The sequence below is a fragment of the Carlito syrichta genome, unplaced genomic scaffold, assembly GCF_000164805.1.
Source record: "Carlito syrichta isolate Samal-C Ts95f unplaced genomic scaffold, Tarsius_syrichta-2.0.1 Scaffold308976, whole genome shotgun sequence".
In the NCBI taxonomy this organism is placed as follows: domain Eukaryota; kingdom Metazoa; phylum Chordata; class Mammalia; order Primates; family Tarsiidae; genus Carlito; species Carlito syrichta.
In genome coordinates this window covers 664,798-691,454 of record NW_007253072.1, presented here as the reverse complement: position 1 = coordinate 691,454, position 26,657 = coordinate 664,798, and the positions used below count along the sequence as shown (strand labels likewise).

At 39.7% G+C, this 26,657-nt stretch overlaps 1 protein-coding gene across 9 annotated transcripts in view; it reads right to left on the bottom strand.

Moving 5' to 3' along the window:
• The window catches only part of ELP3 (elongator acetyltransferase complex subunit 3), a 98,650-nt gene that overhangs the window by 4,018 nt on the left and 67,975 nt on the right, over positions 1-26,657 (bottom strand). For 6 of the 9 annotated variants that reach the window (XM_008066506.1, XM_008066508.1, XM_021716817.1 and 3 more), the window contains 4 exons: positions 22,730-22,820; positions 19,848-19,913; positions 17,776-18,003; positions 16,789-16,870 (listed from right to left, as the gene is read on the bottom strand). In XM_008066506.1, the coding sequence (XP_008064697.1) occupies positions 16,789-16,870; positions 17,776-18,003; positions 19,848-19,913; positions 22,730-22,820 (467 nt within the window). Of the gene's footprint in view, positions 1-16,477; positions 16,871-17,775; positions 18,004-19,847; positions 19,914-22,729; positions 22,821-26,657 lie in introns of those variants that run through there. The other 3 variants (XM_008066505.1, XM_008066504.1, XM_008066507.1) reach the window with 1 other exon arrangement.

The window sequence follows — 26,657 nt, the reverse complement described above, 5'->3', positions numbered from 1 at the left end:
GAGTGGAGATGCTGAGCATGATGTGATTCTGGAAGGCTTTCTTCTTCTTCTAAAGATGTGGGGTACAATGCAGGGTTAGGTATACAAACATTGCTCACGCAGGTATGGGAGCCTTTCTTGCTCTTAAAAGAGACAGGCCGTGCCAGGGGTTGAATACCTGTCCCTTCTGAGATTCCTGCTGAAACTTAATCCCCAAAGTGCCAGTATGGAGACACAGGCCCCTGAAGAGGTGCCTGAGTCATGAGGGCTCTGCCTTAGGGTCGGATTCGTCTACTCATGGATGAGCGGGGTAAGGGTTCTGACGGCTTGGTAAGAAGAGAGACCTGGGCTGGCACAGTCAGCACCTGCCGTGTGGCACGGGTGATGCGCTCTGGCGTCTTGGGGCTTGGTGGAGGGGCCCCACTGGCAGGTAGGGGGGCCCTTCAACCTTGGACTTCGCAGTCTGGAAGGAATCCATTTCTTTCTTTATGAGTTGCCCAGTTTCTGGTATCCTGTTATAAGCAACTGAAAATGGACTCAGACAGGGTCTTTCTCTGAGAGGCTGTTTTGGGAAGTCGTTTCTGACGAGGCCTGCCAGGGGATACGTGGCCGTGTGGACATGCAGCATGAGAAGATGAAGCCACATGGCTCCTTTTTGATACCAGTGAGCCTTGAACTAATCAGTCCCAAAGCTGCTCTACCTACAGCTCTGTTATGAAGTAATATATTTCTCATTTGGCTTCTGTGATTTGGGGGGTACTTTTTATTGTGGCAAAATACACACAACACTTACCATCTTACCCATTTTTAAGCGCACAGCTCAGTATCACCAGACACACTCACACTGTCGTACAACCCTCACCACCATCCAGCTCCAGGACTCTCTTCGTCTTGTCAACCAACGGAAACTCCACGCCCATCAATACTAACTCCCACCCCCTCCCCAGCCCTTGACACCCCCATTCCATTTTCTGCCTCTATGAGTCTGATTCCTCTAGGAAATAGAATCACAGAGTCCTTGCGTCTGGCTTATTTCACTTAGCATAATGTCCTCGAGGTTCACCCATGTTGGATTTAAGCTATTCTAAGTGGAGTTTTCTGTTACTTGTAAGTGAAAACAGCATAACTGACAAGTAAGCTTGGGGACAGGAAGAGACAAACACATGAGATCAAGTCACCATCTCAAATCAGAATTCAGAGTGAGAATTCTGGTCACACTGCTCTCCTGCTTAGAATCACTAATGGTATGTTCCAGGTTAAGGCCCCAATTCCCCAGGCTGATAGACAAAGTCTTTCCTGCCACGAGTGACCTGGCTACTTTATAGTCCAGGCTCACCAGGCCACCCTGCGGCCTCCCGGTGATGCCCTCGCTCTGAGACACTCCCACTCACCCTCCTGCTCCCCCTCAAGGCCCGACACAGCCAGGCTACCACCAGGGGACCTCTGCAGACACTTCCCCATCCACAAAGAAGCGGGATCCCCCTCCCTCCATGCTGGCTGTGTACCCTAACTAGAGTTCTATTGTTCTAGTAAACACACCATGCTTTATTGTGCTTGTGTATCTGTCTCTTCTGCTATAACGTAAGCTCTTTTAAGCTCTCTAAAGTCAATGGCTTCTACCATCAGGGCTTATTACGGCGTCTGGCATATTATCAGGATGCAATAAATATTTGCAGATCTGTTACACCCTATTCAGCTATCTTTATGTTGTGTGCATATAGGGAAATGGGCTCTTGGAGGATTTTTTTTTTTTAATGGCTCTATGTGAGGTGTTGGGTAGTGAGAATGATTCAGCATAAAAGAGAAGATCTTAACTTAGTTACAAATCTCGGGCAGCTTTCTGATTTACGTATTATCTCTATCTAATAGAAACTGCCCCCAAATCTTTCAGAGACATTTCTGGCTTTTTCTATTTCTCTTCCACTTTTATAAAACACACACTGTTTTCCATGGACTGAAATTTATCCTGGAGAAGGTTAGACACACAAAAGTGGAGCTGACAGTGCACTCAACCTCCCTATGCCCATGGCCCAGCTTCAACAAGGACTGACCAACTTCCACAGCTTCGAGTTCTCTACTCATGGGAAGTGACAAAACACCTCTAATGTCCCCTTTTGGTTCTGCTCAGCACAGTCCCTGGAGACACGTTTATTTCTGCTCACTTACACGCCTCTGTCAAATAATGGTGATGGCTTAATGTTCGAACTGAAGGTGCACAGCTGTTGGTAGATGTTGTATGCCCCAAAACATACCATCATCCTGCATCTGTCCACTGTAAGCGGCTGCAGAGGTGAGAGGGAAGCAGTCCCTTACATCTAGCACAGAACTGGACAGCCCTGGATAACCAGAAGTTCAGCGACCAACAGTGCCCTGCTTTCCTAAGTGTGATGATTAAAGGAACTGCTTTACTGGGGGACAGCTGAGCATTTTTCAGTGATGACTCTGGCTGGCCTACAGGCTCCTTGCCTCTATTTTGTCTTTAATACATGAGTGGGCCCTAGAAACTGTCAGCACCTTGGAAAGAGGCATTCAGGCCTCACTCTGGGCCTTTCCGGAGGAAAACTGTGTGTTTAGGTTCTTACCGTTACTTCCAATTACACACAGCAGCCTAGAGGTGGACAGATATGGTCAGGCGCTCTGAGAAGCTTTAAGTATTCCGGGGAGGAAGCTTGACCTCCAGCCAGTTTGGACTCTAAGTTCTGCTCATCTAAACATCTAAAAATATTTCCCATCTGTATTTCTTAGTGTCTGGTGTTTCTTCAGAGATTTCCCCATTTCTACGATCCATAGAACAGGCTGGCAAAGGCATTCCACCTGCACTTAGCCAGCTTAGAGGGAACATGCCACCACCTGGGCTGGGTGAAGACCTCCCTCTGCTCTGGTCTCCTCGAAAGTCCTCGTCATTGGAACTTCCCCTTTGTTAGGCAGCGAAGAAAAAGCAATTACCCTGCGGAGCTGACGTCAGCCAGCCACCCGGGATGACGTGCGGGCTGTCTGGGCTGTCGCCCAGCGCTTAGCCTGCCTGCTGCTGCCTCCCCTCGTGGAGAGGCCTGCAGGCTGTACGAGGAGCTGAGTTCTCTGCCCGAAACCTGCATGGGTTTCTGCCAAATCCCTGGGCTGGGAAATGGAGTTCAACTGCTCCATGCAGCCATCCTCAGGGTGCCCTGCTACAGAGCCAGCAGTCGTTAGCAGAGCATTACAGATGGGAGGAGTGAGGGGGCCAAATGCTGGCATTATTTTAGGTTCCAAGTGAGCCTATCTTTGACCAGAATTTACCCACAGCATGAAGGCTTTTGCCCTACTCTGCAGGCAGGGCAAGTGTTCTTCTCTGCACCACTCTTCCAGCTACGATGATGAAAAGAGATAAGGTGAAAAAGACCCTACAAAGTACCTCCAGGGATATTCTGAGGCTGCAACCTAGTGACCGGCCTCTGTGGTGACCTCCCCAGCCTCTGCCTCTGCTCCAGGACATACACCTCTTTTGAGAGGAGAAAACCAATTTTTAAATGTGTGCATAAGCTTTACTGTAAATGTTACGCATGAAGCTGCTAAAAGGGTGTCAGTTGTGCCTTTAGGTCAACTGCAGACCCAGGGAAAGGGGCGAAGCTCAAGGCAGAGGACACTGCTTGCCCATGGACGGATGAGAGGGGCAGGGTGGTTCACACTCAGTGGGAAAACCCCTTTCCCAGAAGCAGTCTCTGGCTGTTGCTCTAGGCTGGCTGCCAAGGGCGCCCGGCTTTCCTGTGAATCTCCCACCCAGAGGAGACGGTGAGCCCTCTCGGAGACTCTTCCGGAACCAAATGTCCCCTACCTCAAGCCCCTCACAATGGGAAGGAACTCTGCTTTCTGACTCCGTCTCCCTCTTTCAAAGAGGTGTGCCATCGGGCTCAAGACACAGATTCTAAGTCTTCAGGAAAGAAAGGAAATCACATAAAATACACATGCCACCTGCCTTGGCCACTGGCTATAAGAACAGGTTAATTATGGGTTGCTCAGTACTTTTTAACAGAAATGGGAAGTAAAATCATAAAACATTAAAAAGAACCAAAATAAAAATGGAACAAACCCAGATGCTTACTTAAATTCTGCTGTGATTCTATTTTAGAGAGCAATTATAGGGATTAGGCAAACAGAGTAAACGGAGTGAAGTACCTGAATTGGTTGAAAAAATAACTCCTTGATCTTCCAAGTCACTAAATCTGTGTTCTAAGGGGATAAATTCAACACCAGAGTAAAGCTTAGAACGCTAAAAACAAGGGAACCTTTCCTTTAAAAGAGAAAATAAAGCAAGCACAGGAAATGAACCTGGATGCTATAAGCTTGTGATTCTGACTAACTCCATGTCAAAAGCGGGGGGGTGGGGGGGAGAGAGGGGGAGGGAGGGAGAGAGAGAGAGAGAAACCGTTGCTAGTTGAGTGACTATAAAGTTTAAAGCTAGAGGAGGCAGACAACCTTTTTGAGGATTTAAATATGTACCAGGTATTGCATGCAAGAGGCTCTCCCCGCAGTAATTTATTTAAAATGTAACAAGAGTGGAATTTTTGTGTAGGACAACAGTCCCTGTTGGGAGCCAACATCTATAGCTACATGGCTGAGGCCTGTAAAGGCCCATCTGGAAGATCGTCTCTGACATAGGATATCAGTTATATCTATAATATTGGCGTGTGATTAGTGACCAGTGTGCATACATGGCAGTAAAACTTATAAGTAAATACCAATATACCTGATGCACAGCAGAATTATTTTTCTCTGTCTTTCTAAGTTTTACTTCTTTCTAGATATTTTTTAACTTCTATTTCCTGGTAGACTGGGTAGTCAGCTCTTGTTCCCGAAAGCTGTTTCCCCTAGGTCTAAGATTAGAAACTAAATTACCATAATAGTTTTGTCACTCTGCCCCTAGCCAGGCAGAATGTTTTCTTTTGTTTCGTTAATTACCGAAACTCTGTCTGCTTCAGCCCATGGCCGCCATCTTGGAAAACCTGCATTTCCTTGTTCAAGAGTGTGACAGCTACTATTTGATTTTTAGAGTAGACTTGTTAGGATAAAATATATGCATATACACTCATAGTTGCGTAAATTTATGCTTGCTGTTTTGTTTCCTTTTGCTACATTATTCAAATATAATAGTTACTATAAGATTTATGAAAGAATTAATGATGAGGTATTAGCTTAATAGGATATAGCATAGTATTAAAGGTCAATCATCAGATTATATAAAAATTAAAGTTTAGACATATGAAACTCATATGAATTATAGTAAAGTTTGGTAGTTTAAGAATAAGTTTTAACTGAATTATAAGGCATTACGTTAAATCATAATAGGTTAATAGTATAACTAACAGCTAAGTCATTTAAGTAAACTTATAGATTATAGTATAGTGTTAAATTGATAATATTAATCGTTAAAAATATTAGGAGTCAGTAAACTTAGAGTTAACTTAGAAAGTTTTTGTATTAATCAGGGTTTAGAACAAAGAGTATAATATGAATGATTTATTGAACATTATGGAAAACACTTTGAACGATTTGTATTGAAATTGTGCACCTGTGACCTTAATGGAAGCACGACAGGCGTCATGGAATTCGAATTGTTTGCTTGGAACTTGCAAATCTCGTGATGGTCTTGTGATGCATAGTTTGTAAGGCACGGAAATTGTATGCCCCCAGCAAGTGATTATCACACTGCTGGAGGGTATAGAAAATGGTATATAAGTTGGAAAAGGTCCAAATAAAATTTGGCTTCAGTCCTGATCAGACTGTTCCCAGAAGAACTGCCTCCGAGTGGTCTCTTCTCGCCGTCCAGATTCTCCGGTGCGGGTCCTAACCCTTCCCTCCAAGATCGGAGCGGGTCTCCAACAAGTCCCCAACCTTTTTAGCATCAGGAACTGGTTTCAGGAAGACAATTTTTTTCACAGATGGGGGTAGGGGGAGTGGAGTGATTTCAGGATGATTCAAGAGTATAACATTTACAGTGAACTTTATTTCTAAAATTACATTGCAAAATATGGTGATATACAACTCACCATAAAAAAAGAGGCATGGCCAGAAGTGGTAAGTGAAATAATGAGTGGGCCATGCAAAGACTAAAATAAGTGTCAGATTCTGACTTAAAGCCTGCTACCAGATGCAGGTGTACAACTAAAGTACATCAACTCACTTTCCACTCACAGATAGGGTTTTGATGAGTCTGCAAGCAATTGATTTATTATGGTCTCTGTGCAGTCAAACCTCACCACTAATCTGTAATCTGTATCTGTTCCCCAACACTAACATCACTGCTTCAGCTCTATCTCAGATCATCAGGCATCAGATTCTCATAAGGAGCGGGCGCAACCTAGATCCCTCGCATATGTACTTCACAATAGGGTTTGCCCTCCTATGAGAATCTAATGCCACCACTGATCTGACAGAAGACAGAGCTCAGGCGGTAATGCAAATAGGGAGCGCTGCAAAGACAGATGAAGCTTTGCTGGCTCACCCGCTGCTCACTACCTGCTGTGCGGCCCACTTCCTAATAGGCCATGGAATAACTGGACAGTAGGGGGTTGGGGAACCCTGCCAGGAAGAGAGGTGAGAAAGAATGAGATAGAGTCAATATATGAGATAAGGCTGAAAAAAAAAATCAATTCACTGGTTAAAGAAGCCTAAGGAAGCCCAAGCAGGATAAAGCCATACTTAGAAACACCATAGAAAAACTAGAGAAAAACAAAGTCTGAAAAAACCAAAATTTTTAAAAAAGTCATAAAAGTAGCCTGAGGGATATCCTCAAAGACAAACAGCTGGTTTTTTTTAACTGCAATCTGCAACGCTAAAAAGCCAGGAAACAGTGGAAAGTATTGAAAGAAAAAAAACTGCAAACCCAGAATTCTATATCTAGTGAAAACTTCCTTTAAGAATGAAGCCAAATAAAAACATTTTTATACAATCAAAATTAGAATAATTTGCTATCAACAGATACTAAATAAATTAGAAAAACAAAAGGTATAAAACAAAAAGTTTGCAAACTACCCAAATATCCATTGATAGTAAAACAGAAAAATTGTGGAATATCATATGATGGACTCCTATATATAAACGAAAAGGAATAAGCTAATTTAGAGATGCAGAAAGGCTTGAAGAGCAAAGACAGTAGTAAACATACAGTATCCCTCAGTATGTGTGGGGGAATGGTTCCAGAACCTTCTGAGTATATGACAATTTGAGTATACTCAAGTCCTGTAGCCTGCCCTCTGTATATGTGGGCTTCACATCCTGAGAACACTGTGTTTTCAATCTATAATTGGTTGAAAGTAATAAGAGTACAAGTAGACCGGCTGCTCAAACCAACTGTTCAAGGGCCAACTATACCAGTAAATCTAAATTCATACTGATTGTATACAATAATAACGATAATAATATGTGGATTTTAGGAAAACTCTCTCACAGGCATACACACGTACACATACACACAGACTTCAGGAAAGAGGTTATCTAAATGGCCAGTAAACATGAAAAAGTAGTCAACTTCATGAGTTACCATGAAATGCAAATTAAAACCACAAACAAATGCCGCTACATACTCATCAGACTGGGACAACAGAAACTCATACATTCTTGGTGAGAGTGAAAATTGGTGGAAGTACTTTACAGAACCACTTGGCAGAATCTTCCCTCTAAGCCTATGTACTCTCTATAACACAGCAATTCTATTCCTATATATATATTCTACAAAAATATGTGCCTATGTGCCCCAGAATACATCTACAAGAATATTCATAAGAATATTCTACACTGAAAACCACCCAAATACCCAGTAAGAGTTAAGACTGATAAACTGTGGGATATCCATGTAATGGGATCCTACGTATCAATGAAAGGGAATGAACTGAAGCTATTCATTGCGGCTCGATCTCACACTAACGCTGAGCAAAAGCAGCCATAACCCAAAATGATTCTGCTCACTCAAGATTAAAAACAACAAAGCCAATATTAAGGGATGCAAAATTAGGTTGTGAAATATAAAGACAAGTAAGGAAGAAAATATCAGAAGAGTCAGGATGCTGGGGAAAAGAGGAAAGCCAGAGAGCGAAGGGATTACGGTAGGGAAAGGTCAGCAGAGGCACCTCTTGGGTGCCGTTGTGTTCTTGGCCTGAGGAGGGATCACAGTGCTGTGGTCTCAAGCACCATATGTTAAAACTGAACCCCCAACGCAAAAGCATTAAGAGGTGGAGCCTTTAAGAGGTGATTAGGTCACAAGGCCTCCAGAACTGTTAAAAATAAATTTCTCTTGTTTATAAATGATCCAATCTAAGGTATTTATTACAGAAACCTGAAAGAACTAAGACATGTAGGCAGTGATTAAGCAATTCATTGTTTAACATTTTAGGAACTTTCCTGTCTGTCTATTATAGTTTATAGTAAACTTTTACAATGAAAATGCTTGTTTAAAAGGGGAACTACATCAGTTTTCATGTCAATGGGAAAACAGGAGAATCTGGGTTGTGACCCCAACTGGGGAAAGAAAGAACATGGAATTATTAATGTGATTCACTAGAGGAAAAAATATAAAGGAAGTTTAATTCATCAAATATCTACTCAGTATGTATTAGGAATCTGGAAATTGAAACGTTCGATCTCCTACAATTCTTCAGGGAAAGAAGAAACTTTGGCGTCATAAATGGCTAAGGAATTTAGACATTGTCTTGTCTGAAGCAAGATTATTTAGCTATCTGGAGGGGCATTGCTGTTCTTTGGCACCTCCTTGTTAGGACACAAAGCTGTCCTTTACTGCTAGTAATGTGTCATTGGACTGAATTAAAACCGAGGCCTATCACACACCTGTTGATTGAAAAGAGAGTAAGAATATGCTGAGTGTAGCCTTTAAAACTTAAATCTCTGATTTTTTTGATTAGACGCAAAAGATTGAAATGATGATCACTTAATACAAAAATCAGTGAAATAGAAACAAATTAAGGAATGTTTTAATTACTACTGGGCTTAATTAATCAACTAGTGAGTGCTTGATATATGCTTAGCAGCACTAATACAAGAAAATATATTAATTAGTTTCATTCATTTGCTATTGAAATGAGACTTTACTACATCTCATTGATCTCCTGGGAGGATGGCAATATTTCACCCTTCAACAATGCACACTGATATGAAAATTGGGGAAAGGTCTTTATTCTGAAAGTTTGAAAATGAACCAATCAGCCTAAATCTTTGAGAGATAATTTTTTTTCCTGTTCTGTTAAAAAAAAAAAGGCCCTACAAAGCTAACAAACAAAGGTTATCCATGATTAATCTTAGCTCTTCAATGTAGTTGACTTTTGCAAGTCATTAATACAATCCATGAATACATTATTCTCCAGCACCTTGGAAATACAGAGAACACCTCAGGAGAGTCTGCTATCAAGCAGCCTAAAGTTTCTTCTATACATTTTGCAAAGGTTATACCAAGATAATACCAAAGTAAAGAACAAAGAATAAAAGTCGGTAACTCACAAACTGGATAGCGGGCAGCTTAGGGAGAAGACTGTCCCATAGCCCCACAATCTAAAATCCTAAATGCAACAGCTACAGTCTTAGAAATGCGAGATGTTAGAGACAACAGCTTAGGACAAAACCAAAAAATTTCCTGCATGTATCCTGTTGGAATCAGAAATCCCTAAACAAAAGGTCTCTATAAAACCGTATGTTGGCTGCTGCTAAGAAAGACAGCACCAATATTTTTCAGCCTTATTCAGTAATATCTGCTCACACCCAAGGAGAAGAATATGCCAAACCCTGCCTCTAAAAGACCTAAAATAGAAAAGCTTTATCGAACTGACTGAATTAAGGCAATGTCAAATATTTAGAGAAAATAACAATACTATTCTACGAAGTTATATTGATAAGGAGTTAACATTGCCACAAGCTATTAAAAAAGACTTCTTGATAGACAGCTAGTAGAGAGTAGTATAGGCCAGACCACTTTCTGGAGAGGATTTCCTTCCATAGAAAAAAGTTTATGAAGTGTCCAACTTTATTTATAACAAAAGCAGTCATATACCTCAAAGCTCCCAGATCTTTCAGGAATATTATTAGAAGTCACATGATATAACTCTGTTCCTTCTCCTAAGCAAAAGTATGCAACTACCATTTTCTATATCCATAAACTAAGAGAAACAGGAGTGGGGAGAAGTCCCTAAGTATATAGTATGTCTACATTAGCAAGGTTAGCCTTTCAGACTTTAATGTGCACGTTTCTGAAACACAAAAGGCTACACAGTATGGACCTGGGATTAGCAATTAGTATTTGCCAAATGCTGTTCTTCAAGTGTCAATAAACCACTAAAAACCAGTGTCACCAGCTTCTGCCTGGGGAACTTCACAAAAAGTTCAGTTGCCTATAAGATCCAAACAGTGGAAACTCATTAGTGGGAATATTATTTGGGAATACCTGAAACATGTAGTAATTAATATAATCAAGTGATGCCAAGTAAGAAATGGCCTAATGCACTTGATATGCAACATACTACAAAATGGCACCCGATTAACCTACAAACAAATAAATGTCAAGTCATGGAATAAAGATATTTGAGAAGCTATGCAATACAGTATAGCTGCAATACAGACACCGATTAGCAAACACCTAATTCCTTATCTAGCAAAGTAGTATTCTATGTCATCAATGCTAGTCTGTTAATAATGATACTGAAATGAACAGAGGTCTTCAGTAAAGCAATACTTTATGTTGCATCTATTGTCTTTAAAAAGAAAGATGCTAATAATGATAAGAAAATCCTATTGGAACATGCACACACACACAAAAAGCATTACCACAGACAGAATACCAAAATAGAACAGAGGACTACACAGAACTCAGAAAATGTGCATCTAATTAGAGGTCACTTAGGGAATAATTTATTAAAAAGATAAATGACGTAACGGACTGAAGGAGAAAGTACAAAAGGGCATACAATCTTTCCCCTTCCTTTCTGATAAGTTCTATATGAACACATGAACATGTGGCACACACTGGTTTGCATTTGGCAGACTTTCTGTGTCCATTAGCAAATAGCCACGCACAATGAAGAAAGCTTTTCCAGGCACTTCGGTAAGGATTAGCAGTCCATTATCGGACAGACCTAGCTACAAATGTATCCTTCTTTTCAGCTAGATTATAATGCAGAGAATAAAACAATCCTCACCTGAAACTGAGGAACATGCACAGTAGCCTGGAATACAAGCAAAGTTTCTCAGGTCCAGGAAGTAAATCTCACCATTTGTAGTTTAGTGAAGCAAGACAACTGCTGTTTTCTGCCCACATATAATTTTATTAATCAGTGGCTCTGGGGTACAAGACCATTAATTTCCGTCCTAGGAAGCCATGTTGGATTACATAAGGCACAGGCACACCGACTTTTTTCGACTAGCGGAGACTGTGATATAACTTTAGGGTCAGGTAACTCTGAGCACCATGATTAAGAATGATCTCATCTCCATAGTGACTCGTTTAATCACCCCACATTTAAATTCTTCTCCTTTCCACTTGTCTTTGGCTTTTTCATCGATTTAAACAAAATGGCTACCAGTCTCTGACTTCAGTGACTTCTGTCATCAACCATTCAGACATTTTCCTCCTTTCTCATCATCACTGTGTGATCCATCAGCCTTGTACAATTCTTGGCCAATGGCCATATTAATTTTCTACTTGGAAGAACACAAACAGAATACTGCTCATGACGAAGGTAGTCGGGGGGGTTGGGGAATAGCTGTTTGTCTTGCTGCATCGCAATTAGCTTGGCAAACTGAAACAGTAACATGATTGGATCTGATACCTAGCCAAAATTGCCAAAAGAAAAAACTCATTCTCTTGGGGGCGTTAAATGGCTTTTTAAATAGTGACTATCGACAGCTGTATTTGCCCTTTTGGAAATGGTACGGGCAGTGTGACATCAGAGATCTCCAGTTTCCATGGTGATTATTAGTGATGGCATTTCAAATGTTGTGGCTAGCTTCTCCAGTATCATTTCTGCACTTTATACCATAAGAGAGGGAAGAGAAAAACTGCTTCATTTCAACATTTTTAAAGGAAAGAATGCTGATCATTCAAGTAGATAAAAATCATGGTTTTTAAGTAAATAACAATTTGTTAACTTTAAACAGACGTGTGTTGATAGAAGAATTATGGGTAAGCTGGTGAAAGATACTAAAGCACTTAGATTTAATAGGGACTAATTAAATGCTTAGATATTTAGCAGCAATGAGCTATTATTTCTTGCCTCCACATTATTTCACAAACTGGCTGACCTCATAACACTGATTCACTGATTTTATAAGTAATAAAAGATTATTTTCTTACTCTGAAGCAATTACTCTGAGCTGAGAAATAATCTGGAGTCTAGGTAGGGCGAAAAACCTACCTTCCTCTGCAGTTAAGGACATCAAGGAGGTAAAGACTGAGTTAGTTGCCAGCCCAACGGAACATTCCTGGAGAGCAGGGCAACACCTCACATTTCTTTTGCTTTCTTAGCACACAGTGATTTTGATGCTGATGAAGCTCAATGCTTTATTTTTGCTTTAATTTTTCACACTTAGAATTCATGGTTAAGTTTAAATTACAGTTTACTGTATTACATGCACTTTGAAAACTCTATGTAAAACAAATAGAATGAATAAACTTAGAAGCCTCTCTTTCTAAGAAAGTGCTTCATTTGAGTTTGATAAACAAGAAAGTTTTCAATTTTCTCAAGTAGCTCTAAAGGTAGTCGTAATCTTTTTAAAAAGATAGTCACCTATAAAATATTGAGGTAATATGGATACAAAAACAATTTGTTTTTTAAGAGGGGAAAAAAGAATACCCAGAGTGTTTCTGATAGCAATTCAAATCAGATCTACTGTGTAGTTAATCATATTGTCTAGAGGCAGAATAAAAGATTATAAATCCAAGTCACACAGAAAATCTGCTGGCAAGATGAAGGAATGTCATAATGAATTAGAATGCAATTTTTAAAAATTCCACACAGATGCATTCCTCTTACAGTAAGAGTAACCAAAATGATAAATGATTCTGTCTCTCCCTTGCTCAAGCTACTAGCTATGCCAGGACAGAATATCTAGGCCATCACTGTGTATGACTTACACAAAAGCCTACAGACCTAGAACAAGGATGGAGTTGCAAACTGAAGATAGAAAAAAAAAAAATACAGGACACTCAGGTCACAAAGTATCACCAGTTGTGACTGACGTCAGTATACATTCATAAGTCATGGAAAGGATTTATTACCTATGGGATACGTAATAATTTTCATCATCAAACACCCAACCTACAATGAGACTGAGATCAATGATTAATAAAATTAAAGGGTCTCCTAATGTGGTGTCAGAAAAGGATCTACCTAAAATTTAATCAATAAAATGTAATTGGTCACATTAAGAACTAAAGAAGCTAAGATACTAAGGGGCAGAATTGTAGACAGTTAAAACTGTAAAAGATAACCTAACCCACTTACATTTAATGAGGAAAAGAGGCTCATGGAAATCGAGTGAAATTATTATAGATCACAAGGAGAGCTACTGGCAAAGTAGGAAAGCAATCCTGTCCAACTGCCCATTCCTACCAGTATGTCTTCCTAGCTCATCTAAAAAAGTATTAATAAAATGCAGCCCACAAACACTAGAAGTATCTATCATAAAGAGGTTTTCATTCTAAGGCCCAAATTATGGAGAAGAACTGTTTGACATCTGACAAAAAACCCAATTAAAACACATGCTCATGTGTCTAAAGACAGTGTTTTCTCATACTAATCATATTTGCTGAGTTATCTGTCAAAGCAAGGATGTGGACAGGACATTTTTTATTTCTTCAGGTATATAGTGAATGATGGAAGTGTCTGACTGGAACATGACTGCAGAGGCTACCATGTGGATAGCGGAGGCAAAGCAAGGTCAATCTTTTCTGTTATTTTTTATGGTCTCAAATTGTTCACATATATAGGGAAATGGTTTATTGAAGAGTCTAACTAAATGATGGCAAAATTGTGAAAAAATATGTATATATCATTGTTCTCAAATCAGAAAAAATGAAAGTAATAATGAACAAACATGGTAGAAAAAGCTAACATTAAAAAACATATAATAATAATAAAACACTTTACATCTGTCCTCCTTGAAGTTCTGAATAATGGACTTCCCAGGAGTCTGATTCAGAAACTTAAACAGAAGAGTAATATATTACTAAATTGGAGAAATAAGATGCGTCATCCACAGAGCAAATGCCCTTGGTTTTTTCATTTGAAAGGTGACCAGAGCTTGAGTCAAAGTCAAGGCCCATGTGGTTATCCCTATAGAGAGTAATGGTGAAGCTTTAGGACAGAGTGACAAGATGCAATGCTTACTGCATCCTTCCTCCAGAAGAACTCACTTTAATTCCAAGAAGACCTTCCAGGGTTGTTCCCACAGAAATCCACTGGCCAAAAGAAACCCCCTATCTAGAACTGTGGTAGTCTCTTCCTGTTATTTTAGAAATTCTACATGCAGATGATCTGAAATGGAGCTATAATTTAAATTATGACAAAATGCTAGATAGAAAGAGGCCAGATGCTGATTTCTACTCACAAGGACATTATGCTCATAAAAAGCAGAAACCGAGGCCCTTATGAGCAATTGGGTATGAGCTTAGCAAGTCAGGGCCCTGTCTGCATGCAACATTTCTAACAAGAGATAGATATCATGAAGGCAAATGGAATAATGTAGAGCAGTGACAGAATGTGGATGCTGATCAGTTTTACAATTGATTAGGTTCCCACAGACACCGGAAAATCAAGTAGCTGTAGATCAGACTTCAGGAGTGTAGCACTGCCATGATCAGACAGTTGGGTTATTATCTTAATGATTGGGAAGATAATATGACATTTGGAAGAGAACAGAACACCTTGCCACCCAAAGTGTAGTCTGAAGACAATCAGCATACACTGGTAACTGGCTAGAAATGGAGGCTCTTAGGCACCCCCAAACCTACTGAGACAGAATTTGCATGTTAGCAAGATCTCCAGGTGATCTGTAAGCACATTAAAGTTTCAGAAGCACTTTACTGAAAATACTGACAGTGCTCTGGCGATGGAAATTTCAGATGTTATCAATCTACACAATGCATGTACAGAGTGGGTACTAAGTCGGTCTGGACCCTTCTAAGTACTTCTGGTCAACCACAGGTTAAAAATGTGAGAGGTAAACATATTTTATTACAGATATCAGTATATATCAGATGAGCCTCACTTAAGTTACCTCTTCTTTGTGGAATTAAAGATAATAGAGAAAACAATATACAGTTAGACAACCTAAAAAAAAAAAGGCTTTATTAATCTGTCTGGATAACTGCCAAAGACCTCAACTGGACTAAATGATTAAGTGAGCCTGAGTCATTACATTTCATAATTATAATATTAAAACCTGAGCATGGGTATTGATTTGTGGATCAGCAACAACTTATTGATTATTTTTCTAAACCTCTCTTCAACTTCCATTTTTAGAAAACATTATTTTCTCAGAAGGTGTATTTTAGCTTTGGGAATTTAGAAGTCAACCGGAAAACAAACAAATGCTGGAGGAAAAATAACCTAAATTTTAATCATAGCTTTCACCTTGTTAGTTTCCTACTGGGAAGATAATTTTTACAAGGATCCACTGCTGAAGAGTAGAAGAAAAAGGGAGAAAGTAGAAGTGAAAGGGTGTATCCGTTATTTCCTGCTCCACCCACACACATTGTACCAGAATTTCCTTTCATGCCCACTTTCCCAATTATCTGATACCCTAGAAAAGGGGAATCTCCTGATGGGATTCACAACACACTACCCTAAAATGTGGTGCCTGGGCAAATAACATTTTAAGGTGAAGGTATCTAAGAAAACGGCAAGTGCGGGAAGGACCTTCTGACCCTCCTCGTCCTTCTCCCTGAAGCAGATCATGAGGCCTTCATGTGGGAGGTCATCTCCCAATACCAGAAGGAAGTAACACCCTTTTATCTGAAGATGGAGGGGTGCCGAGAGGAATCTGAATGAACAGGCCTAGCTCAGTTTTCCCTAGTTTATTATCCTTAGCTCATATACGTTTGTCCTATCACATTTTCTCATGATTTTGCAATATTCATTAAACCCAGTATAAAAACACTCAGGTCTGTTTCTTCAGGTCTTCAATTTCTTATAAAGGCTCCCTTGTTCTGCAAATAATTTATATAAAATAAGCGTGTATGCTTTTCCCATGTTAATCTGTCTTTGTCAGTTTAATTTTCAGATGCAGTCAGGGACCCTAAGACGGCTGGAGAAAATGTCTCCCTCTGCTACATTCCCAAACAGGGGAATACAGTTCCCCAGGGACAAAGTCATTGAGAACAACATTTAAAGAGCAAGAACTCTGCTTTAAACATCTTGTATTGGCAACTGAGGCTCTATTTTAATGTTCTGAACAACGATGGCAATAATCTCCACATTGGTTTACACTTTTCTTGGATCTGTACCACCGAATTCCATTTTTCCAGGCAGAGTCACTGAGCACAAAACACAAGAGATGACTTGACCATGCTGACTAGTGTGAAGACAATAAAGAAAAGAGGAAGTGGATCCTTGGTCCCGACTCCCTCGGAGATGGAGTGCTCAGAAGTTCTATTCCACCAAACTGCTTTCGTGAATTTTCTATGTGTTTGAGTTCATTTTTTTTACAAGTCAGCTTGGCCCAATTTTGAACATAATAATCATATCTAGGAGCAAGAGAGTACCAAGACGGTTTTTGTTCTGGTACCAAGTTCGAGATGGGAATGGATCATGAACTTCCTCTTGCCCCATTCATTACCTGATATAACAGCTATTTTCCCAGATCCATGTTCTTCTCTAGCGATTCTTTCTGCTTCCTCCATCAGCAGCATGCCAAATCCCTGTAAGGAGCAACAAAAGGGTTCGGGGAATTAGGAAGGAAAGGAAGTCCAGTAAGAAGGGTCTATAAAACTAGAAGGCTATAATTGAGTAGCTGCTAAAATCTGTTAAAATAAGAGTGACAAAAGCCCATTAATGGGAATAAGGAAAAAGAAACCATTCAATTACGCCAAAAAGTACACTGTAGCAGACAATTAAAAACGGTAAAACTTCCAACAAGAGTCACCACAAGGTATTTTGTGGACGATGTCATCTAGTCACAGCAAGGGAACAATTCTCTCTCAAATGTTACCACCTTTCAGATACAGTTGAGGCAATCTCCAAGTGATGAAGTCTGGGACAATAAGTCTTTTACTTATTAGTCATCTCTTCACTTTCTAAAGGCTTTAGACAGCAGACACGATTCTTAAATCATCAATTTTAGGGCTTACACTATACCTACAATCAGTGGTTTTAACATTTTCCTGACATTATAAAAAGTGAGTTATTAATTTAGGTTATTTGGGGGTTAGAACAGGGTTCCACTACATAATATAGTTTCCATTTATGAAGTGTTTTAATATTTCCCAAGTGCTTTTACATCATCGGACTCCATAATAACTTAACCCATATTAAATTGCCAGTATTAAATGATTTTTGACTTTCAAAAAATAGCAACTTCACATGATTCAATCTGAAACATTCCAGCTGACTGAATCTTAGCTTGTCCATCCCACCTTCTGCCTCATACCAAAAGGGTACAATCTGGAGAGAACGTCTCTGAATAGCTAACACATTGGCTCTTCTGTTTCTGTGCTTTTTTCCTCCTTCCCCATCTCTTCCTCCCCGCCTCACCCATTCCTTTTCCCTTTTTTCTACTAGGGCAATTTCTTAGTCACAAACCAAACAGGAATGGAAGATATGATACCTGATGTTGAAACTTAGTAGGATCCCGACTGCTCACAGGGACTACACTTCCATATACATGCAGCTCTCGGACTATGGAGACACCTCCGCCCAGTTCAAAACGGAAGGTTTCCTCTGAACACTTTCGTAATCGTAGGAGGCCAATCAAGATGTCTTGATCTGGGTCTTCATATGACAAGAATGTTTCCCAGCCACCATTTGCAACATAATCTCTCCTTACCAATTCAATCTGTTTAATAAAAAGCCACAAACAAGCATTTTTTTTCAAATTAAAGAACCAAGTTCATTTTGGTAGCTGTATTTAGGCTAATATCCACACTAAGGAATAAAGAATGACTAATCACTAATTATGCTTCTTTTTACTTGCCTACTCTCAAATAGCACCAAGATTAAAAAAAGTTCATGCCTTGTTCACGGACAATTATAAAAGGAAAATAACTGTATAATTCCACAAATATTTGAACTTCATTAACCTTGAGATTCTTACAGAGATGCAGCTCCACATATTTAAATCTTTAACTCTCTATAAAGAGTCACTAATGGAAAATTACAAATTATGTCACTGGTAGCTCTTCGGAGCATCCCTTTGCCTCAACACTGTCAGGTACTTAATGGTTTCATTTGCTGGTCCTTATTACCTCCACTGAAATCTGCCTTTGAGGGAAAAATGTGATATTGGTCACTTGTTCCTTGATGGAATTTTAAGGAAGTATGGCATCTCACAGGGTACTTAAAATATAATGCATAATTATGGGATGAAAATGTAAGAGACAATTCAATCACTGGAGAGTAGCTAAATATGACCCTTGTACTTTGCAGAAACAGAAACCATATGTAACAACATGCATACACAAAGGAACATGCATATACATGCATACACACGGGGACATGGTCACACACAGACACATTCTATAAATAGGCAGATCGTACCTAGAACAAGGTGAACAATTCAGACAGATAGACATATTCCTTCTCAACCTAATGCTTACTAGATAACTGGACTGCACAAGAATACAGCAAAATGTGTTGGGTCTACCCTTTCTCTCAAGAGGTCCTAAATGTGAAAAATGTCACTTAAACAACAATTCATGCTGAGAACAGAAACATCAACGCAGATATCATATAGTCTAGCCTTTCTCAAATGGGGTTCTGTAAGAGTCAAACTGCAGAGAAAATCTGGCACGTAGATAGACATCATACATGTATAAGAGAGATGTTAATTCATTACACACAATAAATGCCTTAAGGCACTACACTTAGCTTTTGTGAAACCCCTGTTGATAAGAGCGATATATTCAATTGATTATCACCAATGGGCAATAGTTTAACAGTTACACACAAAGAGATAAGCAAATCATACCATGTTCTATCTGAAGGTAGCCAGTAGTCACAGGTGACTATTTACATGTGAATTAATTACAATTAAATAAAATAAAAAATTCAGTTCCTCATTTGTACTAGCTACATTTTAAGTGCTCAATAGTTACATGTGACTAGTGGCTACCACATTGGATGGCTCAGATCATAGAACACTCCAAAGAAAATTCCATTGGATAGTGCTGAATCTAGAATGAAGTTCAGACTTGGTTTTCCTAATTTAGCTCTTAAGAATTCAACTACCGGCCAGGCTCAGCGGCTCAGCCTGTAATCCCAGCACTTTGGGAGGTCGAGGCGAGTCAATTGCCTCAGCCCACGAGTTTGTGACCGGCTTGGTGAGATCTCATCTCTACAATACATCAAAAAAATTTAGCTGGGCGTGGTAGTGCACGCCTGTAGTTCTGGCTACTTGGAAGGCTGAGACGAAAGGATCACTAGAGCCCAGCAGGTTGATGCTAGGGTGGTGCTGAGTGTGCCACTGCACTCCAGCCTGGGCGATGGAGTGAGACTAATTTAAAAAAAAAAAACAAAAAGAATTCAGCCCCCTTCATATTTGGCTTTCCTGGTTTGACATCTTTATCCAATCCTGCTTTTATTCACTTCGAGGGCTCAGTCCTATCCGTAAGATGGCGTGGGTACAGGTTTGGCAAAGATTTAGAGCAGAACCCAACCATTCTACAAGATAAAGAAACTAACCTGGTATGGCCGTACTTTGTGATGAATTTCTTGGATTCCGACCTCTCTGGTTCTCACATCACGACACTGCCAAAAAGAAGGTGAGGGGGGATCAAATATAAAACTGGCAATGAATCTCATTTTTATTTAACTCTCTACCAAACCCCGGGCTTGACATTTAGTTTGGATATAACTTACATTGAGATAAAAGAGCTGAATTTAAAAGTAAAACTATCTTTAATCAATATGAAAATGGGGGAGACCAGAATGGAAATGTATGAAGTAGTATAGTATTGCTTTTAAAATAAATTTAGAATTCAAAAGAGACCAGTATAAATACAACCTTAGGGTAAAGAATGGAAGTCATAAAATTTAAAAAATCGTTTTGCTCAGGGGATCTAACTATTTGAAAGTACAATCCCAAACTATGTTCACAGAAGAGTAAAAAGCAAATTCCTAAATTTTTAAAACCTTCATCCTTTTGTGGTAGTTAACAGATTTCGAATCAACATAGTTGTATCATTTTAGAAATGTTAAAAAAAGTGCACGATGAAGATACTTTTTTTTCTGCAGGGACGGGCACTGTGGAAGAAAGAATGGGAGGAGGGAAGGAGAAAGGAAGGAAGGGAAGGAAGATGAAAGGAAGCCGGGTTCAGCGGCTCAGCCTGTAATCCTGCACCTTGGGAGCCTGAGGTGAGTGGATTGCCTGAGCCCGTGGGTTTGAGACCCGCCTGGGCAACTTGGTGAGACCTCATCTCTACGATAAATCAAAAAAATTAGCCAGGCATGGTAGCGCGCGCCTGTGGTTCCAGCTACTTGGAAGGCTGAGGTGGAAGGATCTCCAGAGCCCAGCTGGGCGAGGCTTCAGTGGCCGGGAGTGGTCACTGCACTCCAGTCTGGGCAACAGAGTGAGACTCCAACTCAAAAAAAAAAAAAGGAAGATGAAAGGATAGAAGGAAGGAACCTAGAGCCAAGTATTACACAACCTGAACCACAATCACAAATGGCTCTTTGCATATCTGCCTGCAGATGTGGCCAGTGCAATGCTCTGTCTGTGCGGCCAAGCACCTGTGATGCAACGCCTAATCCTATTCCACAACCCAGTGTGCGTGCTACATAACCTGACATTTATAATTAGACAATCCTGTTAATTGTTATGAATTCTTATAATTTTTCAATTATATATCCTATGGTATTTTTCTGCCTATAGGACAAACCATAAACATTATTTTCAGGGTTCTAAGATTTTCTTTCAGTGAGATCACGGTAGGAAATTTGATGAAATCATATAAAGTATGCTACTAACAGTATATTTATGAAGGAATGCTATATACGCATAGAATTCTATGAGAAAAATAAGAGCTCATTATTCAGTTCTATAAAAATAAAGCTATTTCCATGCCCCAGGAACCAGCCCAGGATAATACTTTGCTGATGCAGAGTCTATGAATTCTAATAAAAATTGCATAGAAATAAAGATCACAAATCTCTATAATTATGACTCTATTAAATGCAGCTATTGTCCATTAGCTACAGTAGTTCTAGACAGTAGCTGGCATGGCATGAGAATGTATTATTGTTACATGTTCTTAATGAACACTTGCGTGCTGCTGCTTTTTTCTTTCTTTCTTTTTTTTTGGTCTGCTTCTTTAAAAGGCAGAGATTGGTGTGTGCTTATTTTCTGCTGAAGACTTTGCCTGTGGGAACGCATGTCTTTTGGTTACGATGGAATTCCAGTCTGTAGACTCAATACCAGTTTACGTTAGTAGAGGCTAGCAAGGCTTATGGGGGGTGCAGGGCTAAAGAAGGAGATAATGATGACACTGTCGGGACAACCAGGCCTGGCAGTCCCTTGGTGTGGCATTCCAGGAGACGAGAGGAGATCGAGAACAAGGACAGCTGGAGCCTGGGAGCAGAGCAGGCACACAACCTTGTTTGGTGCTGTTAATTGTTGTCAATGTATTTGCTGTTCTTCCAGAATCTAAAATTGTTCACTTTTGGGGGGTGGGTAGAATAAGCCAGTAATGTTCACAAACCCTCCTTTGGACAAGAAATCCTCTGGAAAATTTTCTCCATGATAATTTGAGTGAGAGAATAAAAGGGCTTAGGTGGGCCCACAAACACCATGTGCAGTCCTTAGAACAATGTCTTTCAAAGCGTGGTCCATGTCTGAACTGCACACAAGAACCACATGCCTAGTGCTGGATAAAAGCAGGTGCTGGGGCCCCATCCCAACGTACTGACTCAGAATCTCTGAAGGCAGACCCCAGGAGCCAGTGCCCTGGCCTCGACACCATTCCTGGCTCATCTCTTCAGCAGTTCTAAGGAGTTTCTAGGGTACTGAGCTTCAAACCTTCCTATGACTCAAGAATCACTTACAGAGACTGTTAAATGCACACTTCTGGGTTCTCTGTATTTTCAGGGCCAGCAGAGAGAAGGTGCTTAGTAAATATCTGTGAAGCAAGTAAGGGACTTGAATAGACGGGGGTGGGGCAAGGGGGGGTGAGGAAGACAGGTTTTGGTGGGGCAAAAGCATTCTTGGTAATTTTTTCATGCACATAATTCTTGTCTCTTCAAATGATCATGATTTCTTTGGAGGAATCACGTCTCATTCTTCAGTCAAGAACTGAACACTCGATACTTCCAAAGAAAACCTGTTTAGAGAAGGGAGTTGAGCACATAGTTGGTGACCTAAGTAGGTGGAAGAAAGCAGAAGGGGTGGAGGGACAGAAGGCAGCCTTTGCCACCACTGGCGTCAGCCGCAGCACGTCACACCGTGAGAACACCCTCAGCGTGAGAACGCTTTCTGACCTGACTCCTGAGCCTAGTCTGTAAGTGTGAGGTCATCAGTTTTCTACTTTTCACCCCTAACAGTGACAGTCTGACAGCCATATTACTCTTACCTGTATTCCAAGGTCTTTCATTCTTGCAAGTGCCAGTTCTCTCAGGTTACCGTGCTCTACTCCTGAGCTGACTAAGGGCATTGGAATATCTCTGCAGGAGAAAAATATCAGCTGTTGCAAAATATAAATCATTCCTGATAGCAGTAAGACAAGGATATTTTTTTAAAAAGAAAGAAAATGAACAAAAATGAAAAAGTCAACTTCTTACAAAGGTGACAAGCAGAGGCTGAATATCCTAACCAGGAAACAAGCTTCAGAGCTCTCTCTGCCTCAGCTTCCCAATTTACAAAATTATGATTTTCAATGACTCTCAGGGTTTCTGTGAGAGACACCGAGAAAGTCACTTCAGGTAAAATTACAAAGTGCAAAACAAATGCCAAATACCCAGTAACCATTAGAAAGAATTTTTGGCTGAAGAGACATTTGTACAAAATAAAACAAGAAATAAAATAGCTTTTTACAAAATGCCTTGAACAAGGTAGCTGACAAATACTCGCCCATACGGTTGCTGAATGACAAGTAACCAGGAAGCTGAAAAGCCTGGTCAACAATTTTCCCTCATTTCCCAAAAAGCTAAATTAAAAGAGACTCTGTGTTAGAAGAGTAAAAGCTTGCTTAAAGATAAAAGGAGATAAAATTCATTTTCTGGAATTAATATAGCATAAAGCGCTAGGCATCAAGAAGACTTCAATCAACAGTTGAAGTTATGAGTTCCATTTTAGGAGCCCCGACACTCTCCTCTAGAAAAAAATCAGTATCCAAAGATAAAACAGTTTAAAAAAACCTGAAGTAAGAATATGCTCAGCACATCTGCTTCCTACTCAAAGACAAGTCTCTAATTTGTTTTGTCTCATATGTGGTTGATCAGAGGAAAGATGTGAAGAATATGCCAATTATCTTTTCTTCTCATTTCGCTTTTGAATCAACTTGAGTCTTTTCACTTATCTTTTCAAATGTTAAATACAATTAGCTAATTCATCCATTTGATTCTAATAAGATATTACTCCTGCAAAAGTATCAAAAGCCAATCAATTAGCATTAAGAGCTATACACAATAAGTCTATTAGGTCCTGAAAGACAGACTGTCTCCATAAAAATACCATAAATCTAAGATAAGTCAAAATTCTTTAAAACAAAGACACAGGGGAGGGAGGAGGGGAGTGAAAACATGAGAGTGAGATCTCACACACACACACACACACACACACACACACACACACACATATATATTTTTAGTGGTCAGCATTAGTATGTATGATTTACTTGTAGTTTTTAGTAAAATCAATTTCTATCTTTGAAACTGTTATTTCTTAAAAACAAAAATATTTTAAAGTTGGTAATTAGACAAAACTGAATGAAGCCTACTAAGGTAAAAAACACAGTTGATGTTAGCAAGGAATACAGAACTATATTCTATATAAATATTAAATATTTTACTGTTTCAGAATATACAAGACAAAAATAAAGTCTTCTAAATGCCATTTTTGCCCTAATATAGTTTATACACAACTCACAAATATGTGAATATATAAAATATATGACTATATATCATAAATATGAACACAAAATAAATTTCACAGCTTAAAGTAAAATTTAAAACACTGTTATACATGGTATGAAATTAATCTAATAAAATCAATGGTAACCAATGTTAGTACCATTATATAACAAATATGGTCAAATCTTGTTATTCATGGTAGTTATATTGTATGAAGTAGCTGTGAATACTGAATTAATGAATACTAAAGCACTGCTCCTAGGGAATATCCAGGGTTGGGTTCCTGTGAGCCCCTAAAACATTTTCTTCAACCAAGTAATATATAACCTTGTTTTATCTGTGTTTCTGCTGAAAGATATCTTATTTAACATATAGTTGATTCATTAACATTGAATGCATGACCACAGCACTATGACTTACACCTCCCCTAGCCAGAATGACCAAGAAAAAGAGAGAAAAAGCCCAAATAAACACAAACAGAAATACAAAAGATCAAATCACATGGACCCCGAAGAAATACAAAAGATTATCAGAGATTACTATGTATACCTATATGGAAACAAACTTGATAACCTAAATGAAATGGAGGACTTTCTGACATCACACATCCTCCCCAGATTGAAGCAAGACATTGAGACACTAAATAGACCAGTAACAACCGGAAATTGACTCTGCATACAAAAACTATCTACAAAAAAAAAGCTCTGGACCAGATGGCTTTCCAGTAGAATTCTACAAAATGTACAAAGAGGAATTCATACCAATCCTACTGAAAGTATTCTAGGCAATTGAGAAATATGGAATTCTCCTCAAATCATTTTACGAAGATAATATCACACTGATACCTAAACCAGGTAAAGATCCAACAAAAAAAAGGGAACTAGCCGGGCTCGGTGGCTCAGACTGTAATCCCACGCCTTTGGGAGGCTGAGGTGAGTGGATTGCCTGAGCCTGAGGGTTCAAGACCCGCCTGGGCAACTTGGCGAGACCTCATCTCTACAATAAATCAAAAATCAGCCGGGCGTGGTAGCACGCGCCTGTAGTTCCAGCAACTCGGAAGGCTGAGGCGGAAGGATCGCCGGAGCCCAGCAGATTGAGGCTGTGGTGGCCGGGAGCGGCCACTGCACTCCAGTCTGGGCAAGTGAGACTCCAATTCAAAAAAAAAAAGTAACTACAAGCCAATATCCCTTATGAACATAGATGCAAAAATCTCCAACAAGATTCTAGCAAATTGGATCCAAAAACACATCTCGAAAATCATCCACCATGACCAAGTAGGCTTCATCCCCAGGATGAGGGGCTGGTTCAACATTCGCAAGACAATAAGTGTCATTAAAGACAACAACAGATGTAAAAACAAGAATCACATGATTATCTCATTAGATGCAGAAAAAGCTTTTGATAAAATCCAGCATTGCTTCTTGATAAAAACCCTCAAATACCTAGGTACAGAAGGAACATACCTCAAAATAGTAAACGCCATCTATGATAAACCCACAGCTAACATACTGCTAAATGACAGAAACTGTAAACATTTCCCCTGAAAACTGGAACAAGACAAGACTGCCCATTCTCACCTCTCTTGTTCAACATTGTGTTGGAAGTCCTAGCTAGGGCAATTAGACAAGAGAAGGAAATCATGGGTAACCAAATAGGAAAAGAGGAAGTCAAGTTATCCCTCTTTGCTAATGATATGGTCCAACATCTTGAAAATCCAAGAGAATCTGTCAAAAACCTGCTTGCACTGATAAAGGACTCTGGCAAAAATCTCATGGTACAAAATAAATGCGCAGAAGACAGTTGTATTCCTATACACCAACAACAAGCAGGTAGAGACCCAAATTAAAAGCACAATCCATTCACAATAGCCACAAAACAAAAACAAAAACAAAAACGAAATACCTCGGAATCTTCCTAACCAGAGAAGAGAAGTGAAAGACCTTTACAATGAGAACTACAAAACACTGCTCAAAGAAATCCAAGAAGACACAAACAAATGGAAAAATATTCCATGCACATGGACAGGGAACATTCAACATTGGTAAAATGTCCATCCTACCAAAGGGAATCTACAGATTCTACACAATACCCATTAAGCTACCAACATCATTCTTCTCAGACCTGGAAATGACAATACAGAAATTCACTTGGAAACATAAACGACCATGAATAGCCAAAACAATCCTTAGCAAAAGAAACAAAGGAGGAGGTATCATACTTCCAGACTTCAAACTTTACTATAAGCCTACAGTAATCAAAACAGCCTGGTATTGGTGCAAGTATGGGCATGTAGACCAACGGAATAGGATAGAGATTCTGGAAGCAAAGCGTCAATTTCTCAACCAACTCATCTTTGACAAAGCCTCCAACAACAACCACTGGGGAAAGGAGAACCTATTCAGTAAATGGTGCTGGGAAAACTGGCTGAAC